This window comes from Protopterus annectens, chromosome 3.part0, assembly GCF_019279795.1.
Source record: "Protopterus annectens isolate FY-2018-M chromosome 3.part0, PAN1.0, whole genome shotgun sequence".
Lineage (NCBI taxonomy): Eukaryota > Metazoa > Chordata > Ceratodontiformes > Protopteridae > Protopterus > Protopterus annectens.
Window position 1 is genome coordinate 644,861,897 of NC_056731.1, and position 24,889 is coordinate 644,886,785.

The window sequence follows — 24,889 nt, forward strand, 5'->3', positions numbered from 1 at the left end:
TTGGTTTTAATTCTACTGCTGTCATTTGCTGGCCAGTACTGACACCTTTAGCTGCCTATCACAATACCCAATCTTAACAAGTAAAGGAAGCAATCTTATTTTATTTTTAACATTTGTTTACTGGGAAAGAGCCCATTTTCCGCAGAGGCCTGGGGAGAAAGACTCCAGATGAGTGTCTTTGGAATGTAGGAGGAAACCGAAGCACCCAGAAGAAACCCACACAAACCCAGGGAGGACATGCAGACTCTGCACAGAAGGCACCCCAGCAGAGATTCGAACCAGAGAACCCTTTGCTCTGAGGCAACAATGCTAACCGCTGCACCACTGCGCCGCAGTGTTGGGTCTTGCGCTAAAGTGCTTAACTGTTTTTTCTTTTTTGCAGTATCAAAGATCAATCACAGCCCTCCATGTACTACATAAGAATGCTTTTGCCAAAAGACAGCCATAAAAATGAAAATGGTTTTATCCTGTTTTGATTACAGCAATACCTTTTGAATTAGAGTAAATGGGACATATGTATTAAGCTCTGCAGAATGGAGAAATTTATCTTCCAAACTGTGCAAACAAGGCATAAGAGAAAACAAAAGACTAACCCGTTTGTTGCTGTAATAAAGAGGTCCAGTTCTGGGAGGCCCTAAATACACAATTTCCATTCATGAACTACCACAGCTCCTTGTTTATATTATTTGCTATTTGAAGCCATAAACCTGGAATATGAATTAGAAATATTTGAAGGGTGTGTTGCAAGGCTCATTTTCAAATCCAATCTAACTTTCTGCAAGTTTGGAAAATCTATCTCAACTTGTTTTCATTGCATCTATCACATGACTATGGTCTTTATCCTAGAAGGCTGCTTGGACTGTGTACATGGTTTTCATCAGCTTCCTATTGATGTGAAGTGATTTTTTGTCAAATTGGGATCTCTAAGCATAATACAAATAATCCACTCTTATTTACTGAATTTCTGCATGGCACAATTTTTTACAGTTAAGACAGTCATACAGTTCCACCACAGGATATCCTTCCTTATATATTTAAGAAACTCAGTTCTTACAATTCAGTCACCATCTTGAATGACTAATTATGAACAAGTTGCAGCTGATAGTTCTGGTGATGAAGTGTTGTCCTTCTCCTACTTTAATTAGAGCTGCATGGTGGTGGTGCTGCGGTAGCGTTGTCGCCTCACAGTACGACGCTGTCTGGTTCGATTCTCAGCTAGAGCGTCTTCTGCGTGGAGACATGCGTAAATGGGCGTACCTTCGTTGAAGGTTGTGCGTCAGGAGTGGCAACTTGGCAAGTAAAAATCTATCTGCCAATCATTAGCAGACTGGAGTTCCGCTGTGGCGACCCCTAGCCAGGAAAAGCCGAAAGACACATACAATGAATGAAAAAATGACCAGGAGGTGCCTTTTCATCCACTTGAGGACTTGTGACACTTAAGAGTATTTTGAAATTACTGTACTAAACTGTTTGTAACACCCTTTTGTCTTTGTTATTATTTTAATTAATGTTTTTTCCCTCCATACAAAGATGGATTTAAAACCTTCTAGTGCAGGAGGGGAAAAGCAGCCATTCTAAAGATCCTTTCTTGCATCTGTCTTTTCAGGGTTCATCTAAAAAGTAAAAGGAGTTTCTTTTCTTTAAAATGACAAAACCTTAATTAAGCATTTTTTCTCATCAGCTAATTGCCTATACAAAAATGACCATATCACTAGGCCACTCAGTAAATAAGACCTAACATCACTGTAACAGCAGAAACCATGATCTTCTTCTGAAATAACACCATTATGTGGTAAGCTCTTCTTGAAGCATCTACATGGCGTGTGAGCTCCAACTTTGTAGCAACTAATTTCTTTAATCTACTGGTAATAATACTTGCAAAAACAGAATTAAAGAGTCTTGAATCCAATCTTGAAGCAGAACTTTGATAAGAAACCTTGTGAGCTAAACAAGTTAAATGCTGTAACTGCTAAAGTCCTTAGAATATATTTTACCATATTTATCAGGTAACCCAAAATCCTTATGAAATAATGATTCAAAAGAGAGCTTCATGCTCTGATTCAGTGTTGTTAGAGAAAGCTGCAGGATTTGCTTACTGAGAATTACATGAAGCCTCTCTAATCAAGGGAGACAATCAGTCTGCCATCATTTTCTGGTGCTGGAGGCTATGAATCTGGAGAGTGACTACATTTTTCAACTATCTTTAACAGTGTACTAAATTAGTGGTACTGTGCATATGTTATCTGGAAGCCTCATACTTTATACACTTGTTAAAAGTAGAAAAGGGATTCCCTTATAAGCCAGATAAAAACAGCTCATTAAATTTAATGTTCCCATACTGAAAGAAGGTTTGTTATCTTAATGTTGAGTAGAGTACATGTGCATAACATCATATAAAAAGAAAACATCTTGCCCTTCCCTAGGTAAGCGAGGGGAAGTAGTACTTTTCACTGTACTTTCTTGGACCTTTCGACTTCTGCACAAGTTCACATCTTTGTGTTTATCCAAATTTTTTTTCTGACATGGGCAAAGCCCAAATGTATGCCATGGTTTACACTTTTCAAAAAAAAATGTATTTTGTGCCAAGGTGAGTGCTAGAACTGAGCTCTTTAAATACATACTTATCATGGCTTATGGTTCATTTTTCTTTACTCTTCCAAATGTAGGTTTGGCTAAATGGATTTTTCCCTAAGTTTGTCACTTCACAACATACTCTCGGGGTCAGGGTGCCCTACGCTTGTAACAGGGACAATTTAAAAAAGTTCTGGCTTTGCCCCTGGATGTCAGTCTAACATATTAATGTCAGTCCCTACAATACAGTTTCCTGCACCATAATGAAACACTCTTTTGCAAAGTTTTACAGACAAAGAAAGGCTGCAATACGATGGAGGCTTAATTAGATGCAACCAGAGTGGGACTACCCTACAGAAAAAGTGCTACAAAGTGCTAGGCTCATCCAGTGTTGAAGCCCTGGATCAAACATGACCTCAGGGGCTACTAACAGACACTGATGATGATGTTGCTAGGGTATTTTCTTCTGGCAACAGTGAGGTTGTTCATGATAATTCCAGTACTTTTGAAAAATGTCTTTATGTCACTGTTACTCCTTTGAAACGGAAAAATAAATCTGTGGAGCCAAGTAAACTTAGAACTTTGGCAAATTTTCCTACTTTTAAGAGATACCCAGGCAAAATTTCAAGCCCCCAAACCTAGTGAACACTCTGCCTATGCAGAGTCATTCACAAACAAATTTTACAATCATGCATACAGCTGCACAGACGGAAAAGTACCGACCTGAAATTAAGCACAGGACAAACTAAACTAAACTAAACTAAAAGCCATCCTGCTGGAATCCTATCATCAATAGTTTGGATAACAAATAGCCAAAAATCGTAAATGCACTTCCCAAGCTAAGAATTCCAAACTAAATTGACAACACAGGGGGCTAATTTAATTTACCAAATCCAAATCTGAGGTAAATGTTGCATTCCTGGCTTAGGACAACTACAAGACATTCTTCAGCTATGTCCAAAACCTCAGAAGCAATACAAAACAGTTTGCTGAACTAAATGTAAATGGAACCACCTGCACTGAGCTTGAAAATATAGCAAATGTACTGGCCAATAGATTCATCTCCAATTTTACCCTGATTTCTACGGACATCTCTCAACACACACCCACAACCATAGCCCCCCTATCACTAGGAAAAGGTCCTCAATGCACTCTCCAAAGCCAAAAACACTGCATCAATAGAACATGATAATATCCCAGGATGCTTCCCCTTTACAGCATGAAATATGAATTATTAGGGCCACTAGAAGCACTATTCAATCAGAGTCTACAAAACAGGCTTAATGTCAAATGAATGGAGGATTGCAACTTTTTCCCCTCTGTACAACAGCAAATCATCCACGGAACCAGGAAACTACTGACCTATAAGGTTTACTAATCTCATATGTATGGCCATGGAAAAAATAAACCTGGACATTATAAACAACAACACAGAAAACTTTCATGCATGGATTCAGCCCAGTTTGTTTTCATCAAGGGAGATTGTGCCTACTCAACCTTGTGGTCTTCTTCTAGAAAGTCAACAAAACAATGGACGAGGACAAAATGATGCATAGTGTCTATCTCAACTTGGCCAAAGCATATGATACAAAGCCCCACTCAAGACACTGTAGACATGCTCAGAAAATTAGGTACAACTCCCGACTGCTGGATAGCCGCCTGGCTTACAGAATAGACAAAGGAAGTCAGGATTGTTCAGTCAACCTCCAGAAAAAAGGCCAGTCACTACAGTTCCCCAAGGCTCAGTGCTGGGAAAAATCTTTTGGCCTCTACTTCTCTGAAGTCAAGGCCAATGCCAAAGGCCTCTAGACTAACCAAGTTCGCAGAGGACTGCAAACTAGGCACTGTCATAAAATCCTCCACAGACACAAACACCCTTCAAGAAGCCATGACACAGACTACCAACTGGTGCCAGAGTTATGGTCTAAAATTTATTGACAAAACTGCATAAAAGTACCTTTTGGAAAAACAGCCACCCCTGAAAATTACTGCATTGATTAAACACCCCCTAAGAGTTGACCCTGTGGTCAGGGATTTGATAATGCAGTTAAACTGTGACTTGGCCTTTGACCACCATGTGTCTACTACAGTATAGAAACCATTCCACTTTGTGCTACTTATAAGCAAGAGTATGGCATCTAGGTCCAAAGATGTCACTGTTCCACTGTACTCAACATTCATTAGACCAGTTATTGAGTACACTGCCCCTTGTGGTATGTACCTGGCCAGTTATATCAATAACTGGAAAATCCACAGAGGTTTCTCACAAAAACAGTGTATGGTACAGACAGGATATCCTACCTGGACCACCTCAAAGTCTTATCCTTGTACTCTGTCTCCTATAAATTGCTGAGAGACAATATGTGCCTGGCTTTCAAAAGATACTCTGATCCACCCTTAACAGACCTATTGCAATTCCACAAAACAAATACTGATAGTAACGCCTGTCCTAGGTACCTAAACCTCACCTGCCACTTAAACAGGCCATGTTAGAAGGACAGGTATGCGGTAACAGAGACTCTCCTTCTCTGGATCAGGCTTCCCATCCATGTGAAACAGAGTTCCTCCCAGCACTTATTCAAGTGCAACTTGTATCAGTACTCAGGGAATTGTAAATTTATCCCTGGCCTGCCACCTATGTCTCTATTAGAAAGGGAAAGTTTGTAAATGCTCGATGACCCATATCCAAGCTATACCCCCAATACAATGAGAGGTATTAAACCCTGTCCAATACATTTGGGAAGCATGGCTAGGCTTGGAAAGGCCCTTTAAGGTTGCTAGACTAGTAATTACCTATGAACCTTTGTTACAGGGATTTGTTAAAATATTAGTATGTTCCCTAAAATTAGAGCTGGAATAGATGGATTTAGATTTCTTCAAGTCTTTATTTGCTCCATTTGAAAATTCACCTTTTCTGGCCTTCACCACCTTTTGAAAATTCACCTTTTCTGACCTTCACCACCTGTCTGTTTTTTTTTTTTTTTTTTAATGATGCATCTTAATTTCTATTTGTTACAGACAAGTAAATAAAGAAAAGCACAGCAACTTCTAGTATTTAAGCATGCAAACACCAACCACAATCACAGTAAAACAAATATAATCCTTCTGACTGAAGATCTTTGGAAAAAAGCCAATAAAACAAATGGTTGACAAAGGATACTGCGCAGATGAAAATTCTTCTTTGCTGATACAGGATGTGAAGCTCTGAGAGCAGATAGAACTGAAGAAACTCCTGCTGGCTATACAGCTATACAACCCCCCCCCCCCGCCCCAAGTACTGTTGTGACACGTAATTCATTCCACTATGTGGTGCAGGATTCAGAGGAGTTTATTTAAAAAAATGGCATGTTAATGCTGGAACATTTACTAACAACACAAGGAATGACATCCAAACTCCAAGAATGATAAAAAAAGAAGTGGTGTCAGACAAAGAGATGACAGTGGCTATGTAATCTACATGTTACTTTGAGTGAACTGAACGTTTACACAGAGATGGAGTGTTCAATTAAATAAAAACGCAACTATGAACACTGACAAAAAGCAGGTTATGCGGTACATCAACTTGACTTCAGAGCTACAGGTGTGCAAAACAGACAAAATTATACATATGAAAACATGTTTAAACTTGAACTATTTGGCATACAAATAGAAAGCAGACACAAACAAAATACAAATGTAACAATGTATTTGCACATACATTGTTGATTTACGACTGTGTTAGGACAATATGTCGAAAAGGATGGAAAACTACCATCTCACTTCCTGTTTTTGGCATTTCACCAAACTAAGACACCTAAAATAATATATAATGTATTTGATACAATTAAGTACAAAAACTTCATTCCATGAAAACATAAAACAATCTGTACAAGAAACAGAACAACAAATCAAAGTCATATTCTTACCGGTGAGGTAGTTAATCGTAGTATTGCTCCATTTTTAATTTCATTTCGATTCTAAAAAACAATAAAATTAGATTTAGCCAAGTGCAATTCAGATAACAATGAACAGTCCTACAAATTACAGGAGGAGGACACCACAGTATTTATAAATGTACAGTTTGACAGTTTACTGACCATGCTGTAATGGAAGTCTTCATCAAACCTCAATGTTCTTTAAAGCAGAAAGTCTGACTTGGTTAAACTCTGCAAAACTCATTTCATTGTGCATACACATCTTACTGCTTTGCTCTCAAAATACTTGGAGGGAGAGGCATAACTCCATGAGAATGGAGCTGCCAGGAAAAAGAGCAAAGAAACTTCTGATGCATCTCTTAACATAGTAACAAGGTGGCAAGGTCAACTATATTTCAGTTAAGCAGAAACTTAAAATTCGTCAAAGCAAGGTACCCAGTTGTTTAAGACTGACACTACTGACTTCTAATGAGAAAGTACAGTTGTGTAAAATCTTACCATAACAGTAGATGCCCTTCTCTTCGCTGTTGCAATATTCCTAATGTAAGGTATCTCTTGCCAAGGAAAGCCCAATCTCCAGCCAGTATACCAAAGTCTTTAGTATCTACAGGCACTTTAAGTCACACATATGCTCCCCATGCAAGGAGAAGGGCAAAAAGGTGACATACAGATGAACACACTTCAGAACTGAAAAGCCCCAGGAGGAAATGAATGCCCCTAGGAACCAGGAAAAATGTGTGCATTCAGAAGGAGAAAAGAGGAAAGAACCCCCCAGCCAAGAGTGTAAGGAGACAGGCTAGAGCAGAGAGGGGCTAGAGGGAGAGAGCAAATACTGTAGTGAACAGGACATCTACTGTTACGGTAAAATTTTACACAACTGTACTATGTCCTTCCATATCACTGTTGCAGTCTTCCTAACATAAGGCAGAGTATAAAAGCTCAAGAGGAACCCTGGGAGAAGGATGGCATTGAAGCACCCTCAAGAAACCAATGTACAATAGCCCTGCCAAAGCCAGATCTAGCCCTAGAAATAACATCCAACTTATGTTTAGTGAAGGTATGGACAGAAGACCAAGTAGCAGCCTCAAAGATGAAATTGGTATCCAGCCCCTTGAAAAAAGCATCAGAGGAAGACACAGCTCTGGCAGAGTGAACCTTTAACGAACAGGAAAGACATTTGCCATGAAAAGAACAAAAAGAAATGGCTTTAGAAATCCAGGAAGAGATGGTCTGTTTAGAAACAGCTAAACCTAAAGACCTGATATGACAAGAAATAAACAGGTGTTCAGGTTTGCAAATTACTAGTTTTATTCAAATACCTGAGCTGTCTTGTGCAAGTCCAAGGTGTGAAGAACCTTCTCACTGGGAGAGGAGAAAGAAAAAAAAAGGAAGGCAAATGAATTGACAACTCACTTGGCCACCATCGACACAAAAGAAGAATTACTACAAAGAGACACCCTGTCCTTGTGAAAGACTAAGAAAGGAGGAACAGCCATGAGGCCCTGAAGTTTGGAAACCCTCTTGGCCAAAGTAAGAGCCAAAAGAACAGTCTTCCAAATACAATGCTGTAAGGAACCTGAAGCAGAAGCTCGAAAAGAGCCCGAGTCAATTTTTGAAGAACAAAACTGAGATCCCAGAAGATAGAATAGACTTCCTGGGAGGCCTAATATGAAAGACACCTTTAAGAAACTGTCTTTACTTCAAATCTGGAAGCCAGAGGTTTAGTTAGAACAAGCAGAGATTACTTATGGGTGAGCATTGGCTGAATAATATGCCAACCCAACATGTAGCAGATCACACAAAAGACCACAGGAACCTCTTCAGATAGAGGATCCTGATGGTGAAAAAGGCTCCAGACAAAACATCTCTTCCATTTGGACAAATATTTCCTGTTAGTGGACTTCCTGCTTTCCTGCAGGACCTGAAGCACATCCTAAAAAAAAGGATGCCTAAAAGGGATCAAAACCCTATCACCCACAGCATCAGTTGAAGAGTGAACAAGTGAGGATGGATAAGAGACCCCATCTCTTGTGTCAGAAGGTACACCTGGAGAAGTAGCTTGTGGTGATTGCCCCAGGCCAAGTCAGAAAGAAGAGGGAAACCAATGCTGTCTGGGCCAAAAGGGAGTCACCAACAAGATTATGAGAGAGTCTTGCTTGATCTTGTGCAATACTCTTGGAAGTAGAAGAAGGGAAGGCAAAGTGAACAGAAACATCCCCTTCCAAGGGAAAAAAAAGAGTCCACTTGCCAAGCCAGAGGACTAGGGACTCTGGAACAAAAAAGAGGAAGTCATCTGCTCAAAGGGGAGGCAAAAAGATCTGAGGAATACCCCACTGATGGACAATGTCTAGGGACACCTCTCTGAAGCATCTATTCGTCATCGTGTCCTGTACTTGCTCAAAGAGTCTGCCATTATATTGTGTCTGAGAGAATATGAACAGCCTGAAGAGACACTTGATACTTGACAGATCCCACACCTGAAGAGCTAGCCTGCAAAGAAGGTAGGACCTTGTACTCCCTTGCTTGTTGACATACCACATCTATGTGGTACTGCCTGTGACAACTTTGAGGGGTGTGGGATGACAGATGGTATGAAAAGCCTGGAGAGCTAGAAGCACAGCCCTCATCTCATTGATGGTGATGTGGTCTGATCTCTGATGAATAGGCAAGATAGCTGAAGAAAGCTCCCCATCCCCTCTTTGAGGTATTTGTAAAAAGATCCTGAGTTGGGACTGGAGACTGGAAAGGAAGCCCTGGGCTAAGAGAGTTGATGAATCCACCACTGAAACTACAGTATGAGACAGGGAAGGAAGAGAATTAAGAAGTCCAGGGGATGACAATGTTGAAGCCACACTGACTTCTGACTTAAGGTAACACTGAAGCTTTCTCATGTGGAGTCCTGCCACAGGCAGCATGAAAATGGTGGAAGCCATAAACCCAAGGACTCTGAGAAAGTCCCTGGCCATGACTGAATCCAAAGGAAGAACAGGCTGGAAAAAGACAATTAGAGACAGGGCCCTCAGGGGCAGCAGAGATGGCAGTATGGGAATGGTCTGGATCCTGCAACCAAGGAAAACATGATCCTGACAAGACGTCAAGACTAATTTTTGAAAGTTTATGGTGAATCCCAGACTCTGCAGCAGGGGGATAATAAATTGGAGATCCTGAAGCAGAGCCCCAAGGGACAAGGTCTGAAAGAGCAGATCGTCCAGATAAGGAAAGATATGAACCTCTTATCCTGAAACAGCAATGACGGGAGCAAGGCATTTGGTGAATATCCTTGGGGCAGTAGAGAGGCCAAAGGGCAAAGCACAGAACTTAAAATGTAAGAAAGAAACAAGAGAAATGCAAACATTTCATGAAAAGGGGGTGGATGAGGAAATGAAGGTGGGCATCCTTGCCATCCAGAGAGACCAGAAAGGCCTGGGGAAGAAGAGGAAATAAAGTTTGAAGACTACATCCAAAAGGTGGGGATCTTGAGAACGGTGTTCAGCAACATTCTGGAATAACCCCCCCCCCCCTTCATGGGCAAGGGGCACAACCTGAAAGGCGCCATGAGTTAAAAAAGAACTAAGCACCTCTGGAAAGACAGGAAGATGCTATTGAAGAGGTTTCCAAACCATGAAATAACTTTGGCAGATAATGGACAAAGTCCAAAAGTCTTCTGTGATCTGTAACCAAGCTGGAAGGGACATGGGAACCTGGATAAGTGCAAAGGGAAGCAAATGTCAAATGGAACCCAGCTTGTTCCGAAAAGGAGGTTTCTGAGAAATAGGGGTCTGTGAAATTTAGCAGGAGATACACATCTAGAACCTTTTCTACCCTTGGGCAGAGGGAGAGACGGTCTGCCAACAAGAGCAAATTTGGAAGAATAATTCCTCTGGTACTTGGGAACAGGAGAAACAAAAATATGTTTCAACTCCATTAAGGCTTTGCCCTTATCCTGGACAGATTTAAAAAGCTTAGCAGCAGCAATACCAAAAAGGTTTTTATTATCCAAAGGAGCATCCAATAATTTGGCCTTAATGACAACAGGTAAATATTGAATCTGAAGCTATGAGTAACGTCTCAGAACAGAACCAAATGCACCAGCCCCGGAAGAATCATCATCTGCATCATAATTGCACTTAATAGAGTGGTGGGTAACTTGAGAGGTAGCACCCAACAAAGAAAGGGACAAAACGTTCCCCTCAGAAACAGGAAGGTTAAAAATCACCTGAGAACCTTTAGAAAGGAGGGCTAACACAGACCTGGTCATAAAGGTCTGGAAATGAATGGGCCTGAAAGACAGGGTGCAGCAGTGCAGACCTTTTTGTCCAGCCTCTTTATAGCCATATAATACTCATCTGAAGGAAGCAACTTGGTAGAGGGCAACAGCTTTGAGGGTTAGTCAGAGGAGACAACCACCACAGAAGGTTCAGCAAAAGGGCATTTATACAAATATTTACAATCATTAGGCACCTTGTATAATCTGTCAGGTTTCTTAGGAGCTGGGGGCTGAGAATCATGGGCTACAGACCCTGCTGAAAATGTATCCAGGATAGTAGCTAAAACTGGAGGAACAGCAGAAGACTTGGGAAACTACATTCGAAGGAGCTCATTATGCCCCTTCTGGATATCAGAAACCTGAGAAGAATTGCACTTAAATTCTATCATATGGGAAGTAGTGTCCCCACAAAGGAGAGTCCTTCTAAAGTGGGGAATCTTGACTAATAGACGCCTCCTCTTCTGAACCATAGTCCAAATGAGGAAGGGATTTGAGAAGAGTAGGCCAAATTCTTCCCCCTAATCCTGATCATCATCAGAGGAATCCTGCTTGCTATGCCTCTTAAGAGGAGTAAAAGACCAGGGAGCGGCAGGCACAGAGACCTCCTGAGGACGCTTTAAAACCATTAAAGCATTAAACACCCCCGTAGTAAAACCCTGCAATTCATTTTGGGGATTCTTAACTGCAGGTAAAATATGCTTGGTTTTCTATTTCTTTTTCTGTAGGACATCCACACAAAATAACCTGGGAGAATCGGACCCTTGTCGACACTCAGGCATGGTAGGGATCTCCTTCCGCACTAAGATCTGTGGAATCCCCCTCAGTCCCTTGAAAATAATCAGCCAAGTTCCCCGTCAACATCAGGAGCAGATATCTGTAAAGCCTCCAATGACATGAGAGAAATCAGATCCATGCTGGCCTCCAATGGGGTCAAGGCACAGGAATCAGAAGCAATGACCAGAAGATCCTCTGGGCTTTCAGTAGCCTTGAAAAAAACATCTGGGGGAGGCTGGATAGCAGCCATATCATACCAGCGTTTTTTGGTCTTTTTCTTGGCCAAATCGCTAACTCTCAGAAAGGGAATGCTCGGCCACAGCATGCTGAGCCAACAATTTAAGATGTTGGCTTTCAAGGTAAATAGATTAGGTCGGGTCTTGGGGACAATCACTTTGAGAGAAAAAAACACTACATATAGTCATGGGAAGCACCCAGACAAGAGAGACACAAGTCATGACAATCTTTATGGGGAATTTGCCTCCCACACTTATACTTTTCCTTTCTGGATGATATGAAACCAACATTAAAATAAAAGAGAAAAATAAGGAAGAACCCCAGCAGGTCATTTATTTGGAAAATGGCTCAGTAATCAGCACAGAAGAAAGTCGTTCAGACCGATGTTCAATGATGGTGTTTGGAATGGCAGCAAAATTGTTCTACAGTGTGCGCACCCATAAACGTCACCTTTATGCCCTATGCCTTGTGTGGGAAGCATACAGCACCTGTAGATACTAAACACTTTGGTATACTGGCCAGACATTTGGCTATCCTTGCAGGAGATCCTTTACATTAGTAATACTGCAACAACGATACGGAAGGACATAATGGCATCTGTTCACCAATGATGTTCCTTTATATTAAAGATTTACTACTGCTTAGTGCCTCAGTTAACTCAAACTTCAAATCTTTCTCCAAGAAGACTTCCATAACTCCCCCCTCCCCAATCAACCTATCATCTCCGACAAACCCTGTCCTGACTCTAGAAATTACATCCAACTTGGAGTGTTTAGTAAAACTGTGGAAAGAGGACCCAAGTAGCAGCTTCTAGAACTGATCCAGTATCCAGGCAAGCTCTAGAAGAGTCTGCTGCTCACAGAATGAGCTTGAACTGAAGCAAAAAGCTATTTACCATGAAAGGAATAACAAAAAGAAATGGCCTTAGAAATTCAGGAGGAGATGGCTTGCTTAAAAATTTCCAAACCAAATATCCTGGTATTAAAAGAAACCACTTTCTCTCTAGCAGACTGAGGAGAAGGAAAAAAAAATGAAGGGAGTTAGACATAGTTCAGATATGCCACTACTCTTTCTCTTATCCAAAGATTAGTATACAGAGACATCCCAATATCTATTAAAAATCAAAACGAGAAGATCTGCTATCAGAGTCTGAAGAAAAGCTACCAATAAAACAGTCTTCCAGGTGCAATGGTGAAAGGAAGAAAAAGAGGGCTCAAAAGGAGACTAAGTTTTTCAAAGACAAATTTAAGGTCCCAAGAGGAAGGACTAAGTTTTCTTCACGGCCTAACATGAAGAATGTCTTTAAGGAATTGTTTGCCTCAAAATAAGAGGCCAGTGATGGGTTCAAGGGCAGATAAGCAGATATTGCTGACAAGTCAGATTTAACAGAAGAAAATGCAAGGCCAGCAGTGAGCAGTACACATAAGTAAGAAAGGACCAAATGGACCCCCACTGAGAAGGGATCCTGATGATGCTTGAGACACCAAACAGATAATCTATTCCATTTAGCCATACAGGACTTTTTGGAGCGAGTGTCTATGCCTCAAGCAAAACCCTAACTATGTCTTCAGAAAAGTGGTGTCTAAAATGAATCAAAACCCTATCACCCAACATGTTAGCTAAAGAGTGGACAAGTGAAGGTGAATAAGAGATCACTTGTCTTGTGTAGGATCCATCTGGTGAAGTAACTTGTGATGATTTCCTCTGGCCAGGTGAAAGAGAAGGGGGTACACCAGTGCTGAGTGGACCAAAAGAGAAGCCACCTGTGAGAGTCTGGGAGAAACATTCATGATGTTGTGCAGGATCCTGGGAAACAGAAGAAGACAGGGTAAGCATATAGGAATGTTCCCCTCCAAGATAAGGACATGGGAGCCATCTTCCAAGTCAGAGGACTTGGGACTCTGGAACGGAATCAAGGAAGCTGTGTGTTCAGAGGGGAGACAAAAAGAGCCACTTCAGGAACATCCCACAAATGTACTATGTCCAGAAACACCTCTCTGTCAAGCAGCAATTAGTGTGGTTGTGTCCTGAATCTGCTCACATAGTTTGCCATAAGCTTGTGTTCTGATGGAATGTAGGCTACTTGTAGGGTTATCTGATGGTGGACAGCAATGTCCCAGAGTTGAAGGGGTAGTTTGCAAAGAAAAATACTCTGTGCCCCCCCCCCATTTGTAGATACACCGCATGACTGTGATATTGTCTGTAAAGACCTTTAGAAGGCCTAGAAACCAAACAGAATAGAAGGCTTGTAGATCAAGAATGATTGCCCTCATCTCTTTTACTTGATGTGGTCTAACTGCTGATGAATAGGCCAGAGACCTTGAACCTTCAGAATGTTTAAAGAGGCTCCATCATCACTGATCAGAAAAGTCTGTGAAAAGCTCTTGACTAGGGGGCAGAAGTCTGAAAAGCCAGGCCTGGATTGAAGGAGATCTGCCAAATCCACCAAAGAAACTAGAGTTTGAGACAGGGTAACAGGAACCGGAAACTCTAGAGGGTAGATATACTGTAGCCAAACTACACTGAGGTACCACTAAAGCTTCCTTATATGAAGCTTGGCAGAGAGAATCATGGGTATGTTAGATGCCATGAACACCAATGCTCTGAAAAATTCCCTTGCAGGAATGGGAGAAATGGGAAGAAGAGACTGTAAGGAGGCTGTCGGAGACAGTATCTTGGGAGCAGGTCCTTAATGTTCTCCCCAAGGCCAAGAACACTGCATCTGTAGGCCTAGACAGTATCCCAGGATGCCTTCTAAACAGCATGAAACATGACCTATCAGGGCCCCTGGAATTACTATTTAACTGTAGCCTCCAAACAGTCTTCGTGCCTCATGAATGGAGAAAGGCAACAATCATCCCTCTGCACAAAGGTGGGCAATCTACAGCCCCTGGACACTACAGACCAACAAGTCTCGCTAGTCTTACATGTAAACCCATAGAAAGAATTATCATGGAGATGATCAAAAGAGATATAGTAAACCTCCAGACACTGGACCCAACCCAGTCTGGTTTCATCAAGGGCAGAACATGCCTACTCAAACTGATGGACTTCTTTGAGAAGGTCACCAAAGCAATAGATGAGGGCAAAGTCATTCATACTGCCTTCCTTGACCTGGCCAAGGCATTTGACACAGTATCACACTCTGGTATTGTTGACAAACTCAAGAGGTTAGGTACAAATCTGTATATCACCCAGTGGATAGCCAACTGGCTCACAGGCAGGACCCAGAAAGTTAGAACTGGAAAGTCCACCTCAACAAAGAGGCCAGTCACAAGTGGAGTCCCTCAAGGATCAGTCCTTGGACCACTCCTTTTTGGCATTTACTTCTCAGAAGTCAAGGCCAATGTCATTGGTCTCTGGCTGCCTAAATTTGCAGATGATTGCAAATTAGATGTTGTCACTGAATCTCACACTGACGCAAATGTTGTCCAAGAGGGGCTGAATCAGACAAACAAATGGTGTCAGAGCCATGGACTAAAACTAAATACCAAGAAATGCATAACAGTAACTTTTGGGAAGTCATCCATCCCTGGTAACTATCATATTGACAACACACCCTTTAGAGTTGACCCAGGAGTCAGAGACTTGGGGACATACATAGGCAGCAATCTAGCTTTTGATCATGTGTCTACAGTGGCAAGTATGGCATCTAAGTCCAAGAAAGTCATTGTTCCACTGTATTTATTATTCATCAGACTTAACAGTGAGTACAATGCCCCCTTTGGTATGTACCTAACCAGGCATATCCAACAACTGGAACATCCACAGATGTTCCTCACTAAAAAAATATATGGCGCAAGTAATATGCCCTATGCAGACTGCCTCAAGGCCCTATCCCTGCATTCTGTCTCCTACAGGCTTTTGAGGGGAAATTTATACCTGGCATACAGGGTATTGTCAGACCCCACTCTGATGGACTTCCTGCATATCCACAAAACAAACATCACCAGAATTACCCTTCTAAAGACTTAAACCTTGACTGTGATATAAACAGGACCTGCTGGAGAGATAGGTATGTATCCAAGGGACTGCCCCGTCTATGGAACAGGCTCTCCCCATCCATGTGAAGTAGAGTTCCTCCCTAACCCAATTCAAGTGCAACTTGGACAACTGGATGGGTAAACGGAAAATCATCCCTGGTTTGGTACCTATGTCTCCAACAGACAGAGGTAACCTGTAAATGGTTCATCTTCCAGGCCCATGCTTACACTTATCAAGGGTATCAGAACTTGTCAAAGATTTGGGATACATGGCTGGGCTTAAAAAGACCTTTGTGGTCATTAGCCCAGTAAACACCTATGAACCTATGGAAGAGAAGCCAACATTGGGACGGTTTGGACTCTACAACAAACAAATGTGGTCTTGAGAAGGACTGAGAGTAAACCTCTTGAGATTAATGGTGAACCCCAGACTGTGCAGAAGGACCATGGCAAAGTGTAGATCTGGAAGAAGCCTGGACTGGGAGAGAGCCTAAAGAAGCAGGTCATCCAGATGTGAGAATATGTAGCTTTCCCAAAGCCTACAAAAGGCTATCACAGGGACCAAACATTTGGTGAATACCCTTGGGGCCATAAAAAGACCAAAAGGCAAAGCAGAGAACTGAATATGAGAAGAAAAACTAATATAAAAGCTTCTTGAAGAGATGATGAATGGGGATACGAAGACGTGTCATTCAGATCTAGAGAGATCAGAAATACCTGTGGAAGCAAGAGGAGAAAAAGTCTGAAGGAAAAGCATTCAGAAAGAAGGGATCTTTAGAAAGGCGTTGAGAAAGGAGAGGTCTAGGATAGGTCTCCATCACCCCTCTTTTTATGGGAACCTGAAACACCCTGAAGTAAAATTTCATTACTTGTTGGGATTCCAGAATGGGTTGGATGGTTCCTTGATCCAATAGATCCTGCAAGAACCCAAATAAAAGTGTGGAAGTTATTTTGGTGGAGGTTCAGGAAGACCCGAAAAGGAATGGGGGAGGGGGATTTCCACACCATAAAATAATTGTGACAGATAATGGAAAGCACCAAAGATGGCTGGCTTGTCAGCAGAAAGAGAGACTGCAGCAGGGTCTGAAGAAGGTCTGTACTTAAAGGCCTCAGGCACCTTATAAAAGTGGTCAGGTTTCTTGCAGGCCAGGGGTTGAGCATCAGAAGCAGCTGTAAACATATCCAGCAAAGCATCCAAAACGGTGGGAACAGCAGAAAGTTTAGCAGATTCCATTTGTAACAGCTCATAATACCTCTTTTGGATGTCAAAGACCTGGGAGCAATTCCATTTAAAATGCTCCACCATGCAAACCAAAGTGTCCCCAAAGGACAACTTCTCAAAGGAGGAACCAGAATTCAAGGAATCCTCTTCTTCTAACTCACAGTCTAAGGGTGAGGTGATTTGTGAGGAAGAGGACCAAGAATTCATCTCTGAATCCAACTCTTCATCCAAGGAATCAGATTCCTTAGTTCTTTTGGCTGGAGTAGAAGACCAAGGAGAAGCAGGAACAGACAATCCCTTAGCACTTAACTAACCAGAGCAAGATCCTGCCATTCTTTCTGAGGATCTTTAGCAATGGGAGGTATACGTTTAGTTTTCTGCTGCTTTACTTAATGGAAGGTCAGCTGTGACCAACCAAGGAGGCTGAGAGCCAAGCCTAGACTCTAAGGATACATTGAACTTCTTTTCTAACTAAAATTTGGGGAATTCCCGTAAACCCTTAGAAAATGACCAGGTGTGGTTCATCCTCAGTGTCCATGGTGGATGCCTGCACAGCCTCAGAGGACATGCAAGAAGCCAGTTCCATGCTGGCCTCCAACTGAATCGCAGCACTGAAACTTGCATCGGCACCACACATTTTTGGGGGTCTTCATCCACCTCATGAAAGACGTCCAGTGGAGGATGGACAGCAGCAGATTCAGACACACTTTTTAGTCTACTTTTTTAGAAATGTCTGTGTAACCCTGGGTTAAATTTTGAGACGTTGGTTCTCAAGGTAGATGTCAGGAGTCTTCAGAACAAACGCGTGAGAATGGTTGTGCATACCACCTAAGCATAACAAGCACTTCTTGTGACAATCTTTATAGGGAATCCCCTTTCAACACTGACATTTTCCCTTCCTGGATGACATGAACTGCCAAGAAACAGAGAGAAAAAAAAAAGAAAAGAAGGAACCTGAATTGGGCATTTATCTGTAAATGACTCGGTAGAAACCAGCTCAGTGAAAGGCATGCAGACAGAAGTCCCACCGTGGTATTCGGACTTGTGGGAAAGCTATTCTGAAAATTGAGCATGTGAATGTCATCTTTATGTCCTACAGCTGCACAGGCAGCAGATGCCTCTGACATACAACACTGGGAGGATGTAAAGGCTTTGTTACAGTGGCTGGATGTTGGGATATATTTAGCAGGAAAGCTTGTATTTATCAGACTGTGGATTGTATTTCATTACTGAAACTAAGTGGAAATTCCTTAAGATTCCAAGAGCAGGATACGTTATTTCTTACACTTATTTCACTGAACTGCACTTCTGAAATGCTTATAATTGTGCTATACAGTTGATCTACTACATTTTGCACTATAAAGCTTTTTTATGGTTTCACTGCATTTATGTAGTTTTATACTGTTTTAACTGTATTTTTCATTGCTAGATACTGTTTCATTACTCTAATTGCATGTTTACTGAATTACTTAACTGTAAACTGCTTTTTCATACTGAGAGTTGTATTTTCTGTTTGTGAGTATTCTATCCGAGCTGTTCTGTGCATTTTTGATTTTTTGAGGTTTCTGTGTTCTACAGCTAGGAAATGTAATAGTGTGCATTACTATAATTGTCTGTTTACAGGTAAAAGCATTCTCTAGAGTCTGCTTGCTTCTTGATCTGTTTAAAACTTTCATTTAGTGGCTACAGCTAGGAAATGTAATTTTTCCCAGCCACCCTCCCTAGTGCTGTGGTGTTCTTATACTTGGTGGCTATGCCGTTGCCCACCCATACTGTATGTCTGATCTGTGACACTCCTCACAGTCTAGTATCATTAGTTCATTCAATCTAATACTAATAAAGAACATCTGTGAAGGCCAACCCACTCAGATTCTTAATGTTGAATTAACTTCTGTTCCAGCTTTCTCCATTTCCACTTTACTGAAAAAAAAAAATTCTAAGCTTGCTTCCCCCCTTTCCTGTGTCAGGTCTTGTCCAGATACGGATTTGCTGTGTTCAGGACTGTTTGTGAGCTCCGGAGCCCCCCCCCCCACACACACACACTTAACTCGGGTTAAACTATTCCTGGCACCATAAAGTCTGCTCTTCAAATTTTCCCTTGCAACTAGACAGCTTTTTAGTTTTAGCACTCAAATTTGTTTCTTTGAGCTCAGCATTTGTTCAGAACTCGTTGTAAGCACTAAATAATCTTCAAATTACTACAGCACTCAACTTTCCTCACTTGTCTACAGGAAAACAGTTTCTAGTACTTAATGAATAAGCACCTACCCAGGCATGTCTAAAGGTCCGCTCCCGGTGTTTTCTCCTGTCTACCTGATGAATCTGGGCATCTTGGGACAATACAGCAATTGTCTCATGTACACAGACAACCACCTCCTCCTACCACCCAACACTACGATCTGTGAGAGATGCACTTATATAGTCAAACTGGAAGCAAAGCTCTCTTCACCGAAGACTGGACTAGACAGTCAAGAGGAGAAGGTAAACACTTGCACCGCACCACACACATCACATAGTCCCTCAAAACCTACACTACCAAAACACACATACAGAAGCACAAAACACACACCCACATTTGAGGAGGCTCTCAGTAAAAATCTGCCCAAACAACCAAGACCTCCAAAGCAGAAATGCAAGCAACCTCCACCTCCCAACACAACCCAAATGACACATAGCCCACATACTCAGTGTGCTACTCAACTACAGCCCATAATGCATAACGTACCCAACACTCTAGTCATAGGTGACTCTATAGTCAGGTACACTGATGTTCCACTCACCAGGCTAAACAAGGAGGAAGTTACTGTCAGTTGCCTGTCGGGTGCCAGGATCTGCCACATAACGCACGCACTCAGGTCACTCCACAACAAGTACAAATATGACTCTGTCATTGTCCATGTTGGTGTGAATGACCCGAGACGTACCTCCCTGGACTACATGAAAAGAGACATGGAGGAGCTCTCCAGATATGACCCTAGCCTTGAGTAGCATCCTGCCATCACCCAGAATGATACCACAATTGTTGTTGTCTTTCGGCTTTTCCCGGTTAAGGGTCGCCACAGCAGAACTCTGGTCCACTAATGACTGGCAGTAGATTTTCACGGTGCCGAGTTCCCAGCTCGACGCACAACCTTCAACAAAGGCATGCCCATTCACGCATGTCTTTCGGAATGCCACTCGACCCGCGGGGAGGACATGCAGTCTCCACACACAATGATACCACAGTACAAGGACAAAATGATTGACTTTACCAATTGGCTAAGCTTCTGGTGTCACTCTAAGGGAATCCAGTATCTGTCTGCGTAGGATGACATGATAGACAGACCACGCTGCTTTGCCAGAGATGGCCTGCACCTGTCACCCTTGAGATTTCGGATACTGGCAAAGGCTCTTGCCACCCCTATAGTGCCTTTTTTAGGCAAAGTTCAAATGACAAAATCACCACCGTAATAGGTACACGTAAGCAAAATCTGAGGGTAATGCTACTCAATGCTAGAAGTCTAAACCTGAAAATGCACTCACTCGAGGCATTCCTTAAAATGGAGATCGACATCTGTGCAGTGACAGAGACCTGGTTCAAAGTTGCAGAGAGCACCTCTGCATTACCAAGTTATAATTCATACCACATCTTTCGGCCACCAAACCCGGACCAAAACACTAAAGGTGGAGGCATGCCCATATTCATTAAGGATATCCACACCTCCAAGCAAGTTGCTCAGCATAATGCATCCGAGATTATCCAAGTTCAACTAACTCTGGGCAAAACCGCAATCCAGATTGCAGCTTGTTACAGACCCCCCTCCATGCCCCAGGATTCCCACTCCTTTTTTCTTGATACACTGTTAAATATGACGGTACAACCCAACACCCTAATAATGGGTGATTTCAACTACCCCACTATTAACTGGGAAAACTACTCGTGTACCAACTCTTTTGCTCAACATTTTCTGGAAATCATCAATTCCAATGCCTTGGATCAACTTATCCACACCCCCCACCTAGGGGCAGCAATATCCTAGACCTGGCCATCACCAACATAGGCGAACGGTGTTCCACACCAGAGGTCAGCTCCTCATTGGTCAGATCCGACCACAGGCTAATCACCCTAGACATCCACATCCTGCTCCCACCCCCCATTAGGAAAACCATAAAATATTTCTCCAAAGCCAACTTCACACTTAAGACAGAAGTGGCAAACTTCACTACACCCATGCAGATGGACAATAGAGGTACGACTGCTGAATCCTACACAAATGCACTTTATAAGCACTTACATGAGTGCATGGATCGTGCTATCCCTAACAGAACCAAGATGCTATCCTCCAAAAAAAGGAAGCCAATCTGGTGGTCTTCTGCCATAAACAAACTCTACAACAGAGGAAAGAAACTGTTGCAAAAAAGAGTAAAATCCCACGATTGGAGGAACTCCCTGGTCAGCCTCAGTAAGAAGCTGAGACCCCTCATAAAATCCTCCAAAGCTAGTTATGAAAACAAAATTGCCACTGATTCTAAAGACAACCATAAAGCATTCTATAGCAACAATAAGATCTGCCCTGAGTTACAGCACAATGGCACTAAATATACAGAACCAACTGATATTGCCAACATCCTGGCAGATAGGTTCAGTGCTAACTTTACCCCCCTCTCACCCCCTAATTGGCCCATCTTTATACCGGAAGAATGTAAAGTTCCTGTAATTACGGCTGCACAGGTAAAAACCTCACTCACCAAAGCCAAGAACACAGTATCCATGGGACATGACAACATCCCAGGCTGCCTTCTACACAAACTACAGAATGAACTGGCACCCCACCTAAGTACCATGCTCAATCATAACCTCACCTCAAGCTTTGTGCCCACTAAATGGCGCACCACAACAGTTATCCCACTCCACAAAGGGGAGCCACAACAGAACCCGGGAACTACCGCCCCATTAGCCTGACGAGCCTGGTCTGCAAGGCCATGGAACGTATCATCATGGAACTCATAAACAAAGACATTGGAGATCTCCAAACTCTGGACCCCACACAGTTCAGGTTTGTAAAAGGCAGATCAAGTCTCCTAACGCTGATAGACTTCTTTGAAGCAGTCACCAAAGCCACAGATGAGGGTAAGGTGGTTCACACAGCCTATCTAGATCTCGCCAAGGCGTTCGACACCAACCCCCACTCTGGAATTATAGATAAACTCACTAAACTAGGTATAAACCCCTATGTCACAAGATGGGTTGCCAGCTGGCTTACTGACAGAACCCACACTGTGAAAGTAGCATACTCCAAATCAGACTTCAGACCAGTGACAAGTGGAGTACCACAGGGTTCAGTCCTAGGTCCTCTCCTGCTTGGTATCTACTTCTCTGAAGTACAGGCTAACACAGGTGGTCTTTGGCTAACTAGATTCACAGATGACTGCAAACTAGGAGCCATAATCAAAACTCCTAACGATGTGGACATCCTACAAAAGGGCCTCACTGAGACAGATGCCTGATGTCAAAGTCATGGTCTCAAGCTCAATGCCAAAAGGTGCATTGTCATCCCCTTTGGTAAAAACTCTGTGCCCATGAACTACCACATAGGCGGCAGTCTACTTAACACCGAAAGTGTGATAAGAGACCTTGGGACACAGGTGGACAGTAGTCTCTCCTTTGATAATCACATCGCTACAGTGGTTAGGAAATCCTTCTACGTGGCACACCTCATCACAAAAGGTTTCTCATCCAGAAAAAGAGAGGTCATTGTTCCCCGATGAGCGATGACTCATTAGACCCATTATACAGTACAACGCCCCTTTTGGTATGTACCTCACAAGACATCTACAACAAGTGGAAAGGCCGCAAAAATACCTCACAAAGAGGATTACTGGCCTCAAAGAGATGCCTTATTCAGACAGACTCAAAAAACTCCAGCTTTACTCCGTCTCATATCGCCTACTCAGAGGCGATCTCTGCCTAACATACAAAGCTATGTCAAACCCAGAGCTGTTGGACATGCTCCACTTAAAGAAATCCCAATCCATCCGAGCTACACGCTCTAGGGACCTAAACCTTGTCACCACAATAAAGAGAACATGCTGGAGGGATAGATTCCTGTCCCAGAGACTTCCCATACTCTGGAACAGACCACCCATCTATGTCAAACAGAGCTCCTCATTAGCACTCTTCAAGAAAAATCTTGATGATTGGATGGGTAATAGAAATTTCACCCCGGGGATCACTTCTGTGGTTCCGCTTGACAGGGGCACAGGAAAATAATTTTCTTGGGTGGCAAAAGCCAGGGTACCTTTTTGGTTAGGCTTGTATAGGCCCTAGGGCCAATAGCCTAGTACCTACCTATGAACCTATGAGATCCAACAAGTAATGAATACTGCAACCATGATAAGGAAGGACAATGTATTGTATGTGTAACTTAGTCTGTAATAGAAATGGGCCATTTGACAAGCCTACCCACTCAATTAATAAATATTCAAATAAATACAGATCCAAACTACCAATGGAAGAGACAGATGTTAGAAACAAACCTGACAATTTCTCTGCTTACAAACTTTTTTTTTTCTGACAGGCCTGACCCCTTCAGTCTAACCACAGACTCAAAGCTATGAACAGTTTTTTAATTCTAAGGCAATTATGCCGATTACATGTAAAACCAAATAATTTTCACAATAAAACATTACTGAAGTATATATTCTAATTCAAGGTGTCTAGTAAATAACTCAGTAAATTCAATAGTATGTCAAGTCCAACTCTGCACATGCTACATACTAACATGGCACCTTATACTGCCTGAAATTTAGACTGCACTCCAAAGGCTAAACACATTAAGGTTCACACAAAATGGAACATACACTTGCAACATTTCAATTCATTACTTATTTGTATTCAAAACCATCACATTACTTTTATTTTAATTTATATATTTTTGCTCTCAAATCCTAGTCTGATCACCAACCCTCCACACATACCCTCAGGGGTCTGAGCCCACCAGTCCATTTATTCCCCTTGGGGCAATAGTCCACTGAAGACTGGTGCCATCATCCTTGGTGGAGTTAGTTGTTTTTTTTTTATTATTACTTTTTAAGCCCATAAACTCCTCTGCTATGACTGTGAACTCTGTGTAAGTGAATGCAGTACAATATGCATCCACGTCTCTGCACATTCAGTCTCACAGCTTATGGTGCTAAGTGCTACTTGTGCAAGCGTGGTTGCCACAGTCCACCCTCATGGAATTGCAGTAGCACCTCATGCCCAAGACAGGCAAACTGGCCAGTACCACTCCACTCTTGCATACCATAACCAGCTCCTCCAGCACACAAGCTACTAGTTGATCTAGGGTCATCCAGGGCAGAGACAGTTTTTTTAAACCTAAATCACAACGCTAGATCATTGTGCTTTTGCAAACGAGATGGAATGAGTAAGTGATATGAACTGTGTACTTCAGCTCCAGAAGTTTGAGTAGGTGTGATAGCAGCTCTATGCAATTTCATAGATTGCTGTCTGACTTAGAAAGGCCTTTCAAATCGTGAACTTCAGTCTAACTCATTCCATCCAATGGAGCTCTTTTGAGTTCGTACTCAAACGCCTGGTGGTTGTGGCCTGAGCATTTTAAAAAAAATTAAGTTATTGTCTCGTAGTTCAAGCAAATGTTCACATCTCTAGAACCATACAGTGGTTTCATTCATTAAATTCTAGGTCTTAAAGTAAATTTTATAAGCCACTATAACCACAACAAATATGAATTATGTGATGTATAAAGAATATCTCATAACCATTCAAGCAACACATACTGCAAGCAGCATTTTGTCATACAGCTACGAGTATTCAAATAAGGCTAAGCAGTTTTGTCTATATCACTTGATTGCTGAAACATTCAGAGAAATATGAACATTATTACAAGACAAATAAATAGCATTAAAATAGAAGTTATGT

The 24,889-nt window shown here is 42.1% G+C and overlaps 1 protein-coding gene across 4 annotated transcripts in view; it reads right to left on the reverse strand.

Moving 5' to 3' along the window:
- ELMO1 (engulfment and cell motility 1) overlaps nucleotides 1-24,889 on the reverse strand; it is a 3,030,107-nt gene that overhangs the window by 2,256,481 nt on the left and 748,737 nt on the right. For all 4 annotated transcript variants that reach the window (XM_044065043.1, XM_044065038.1, XM_044065039.1 and 1 more), the window contains one exon: nucleotides 6,477-6,527. In XM_044065043.1, the coding sequence (XP_043920978.1) occupies nucleotides 6,477-6,527 (51 nt within the window). The remainder of the gene's footprint in view (nucleotides 1-6,476; nucleotides 6,528-24,889) is intronic.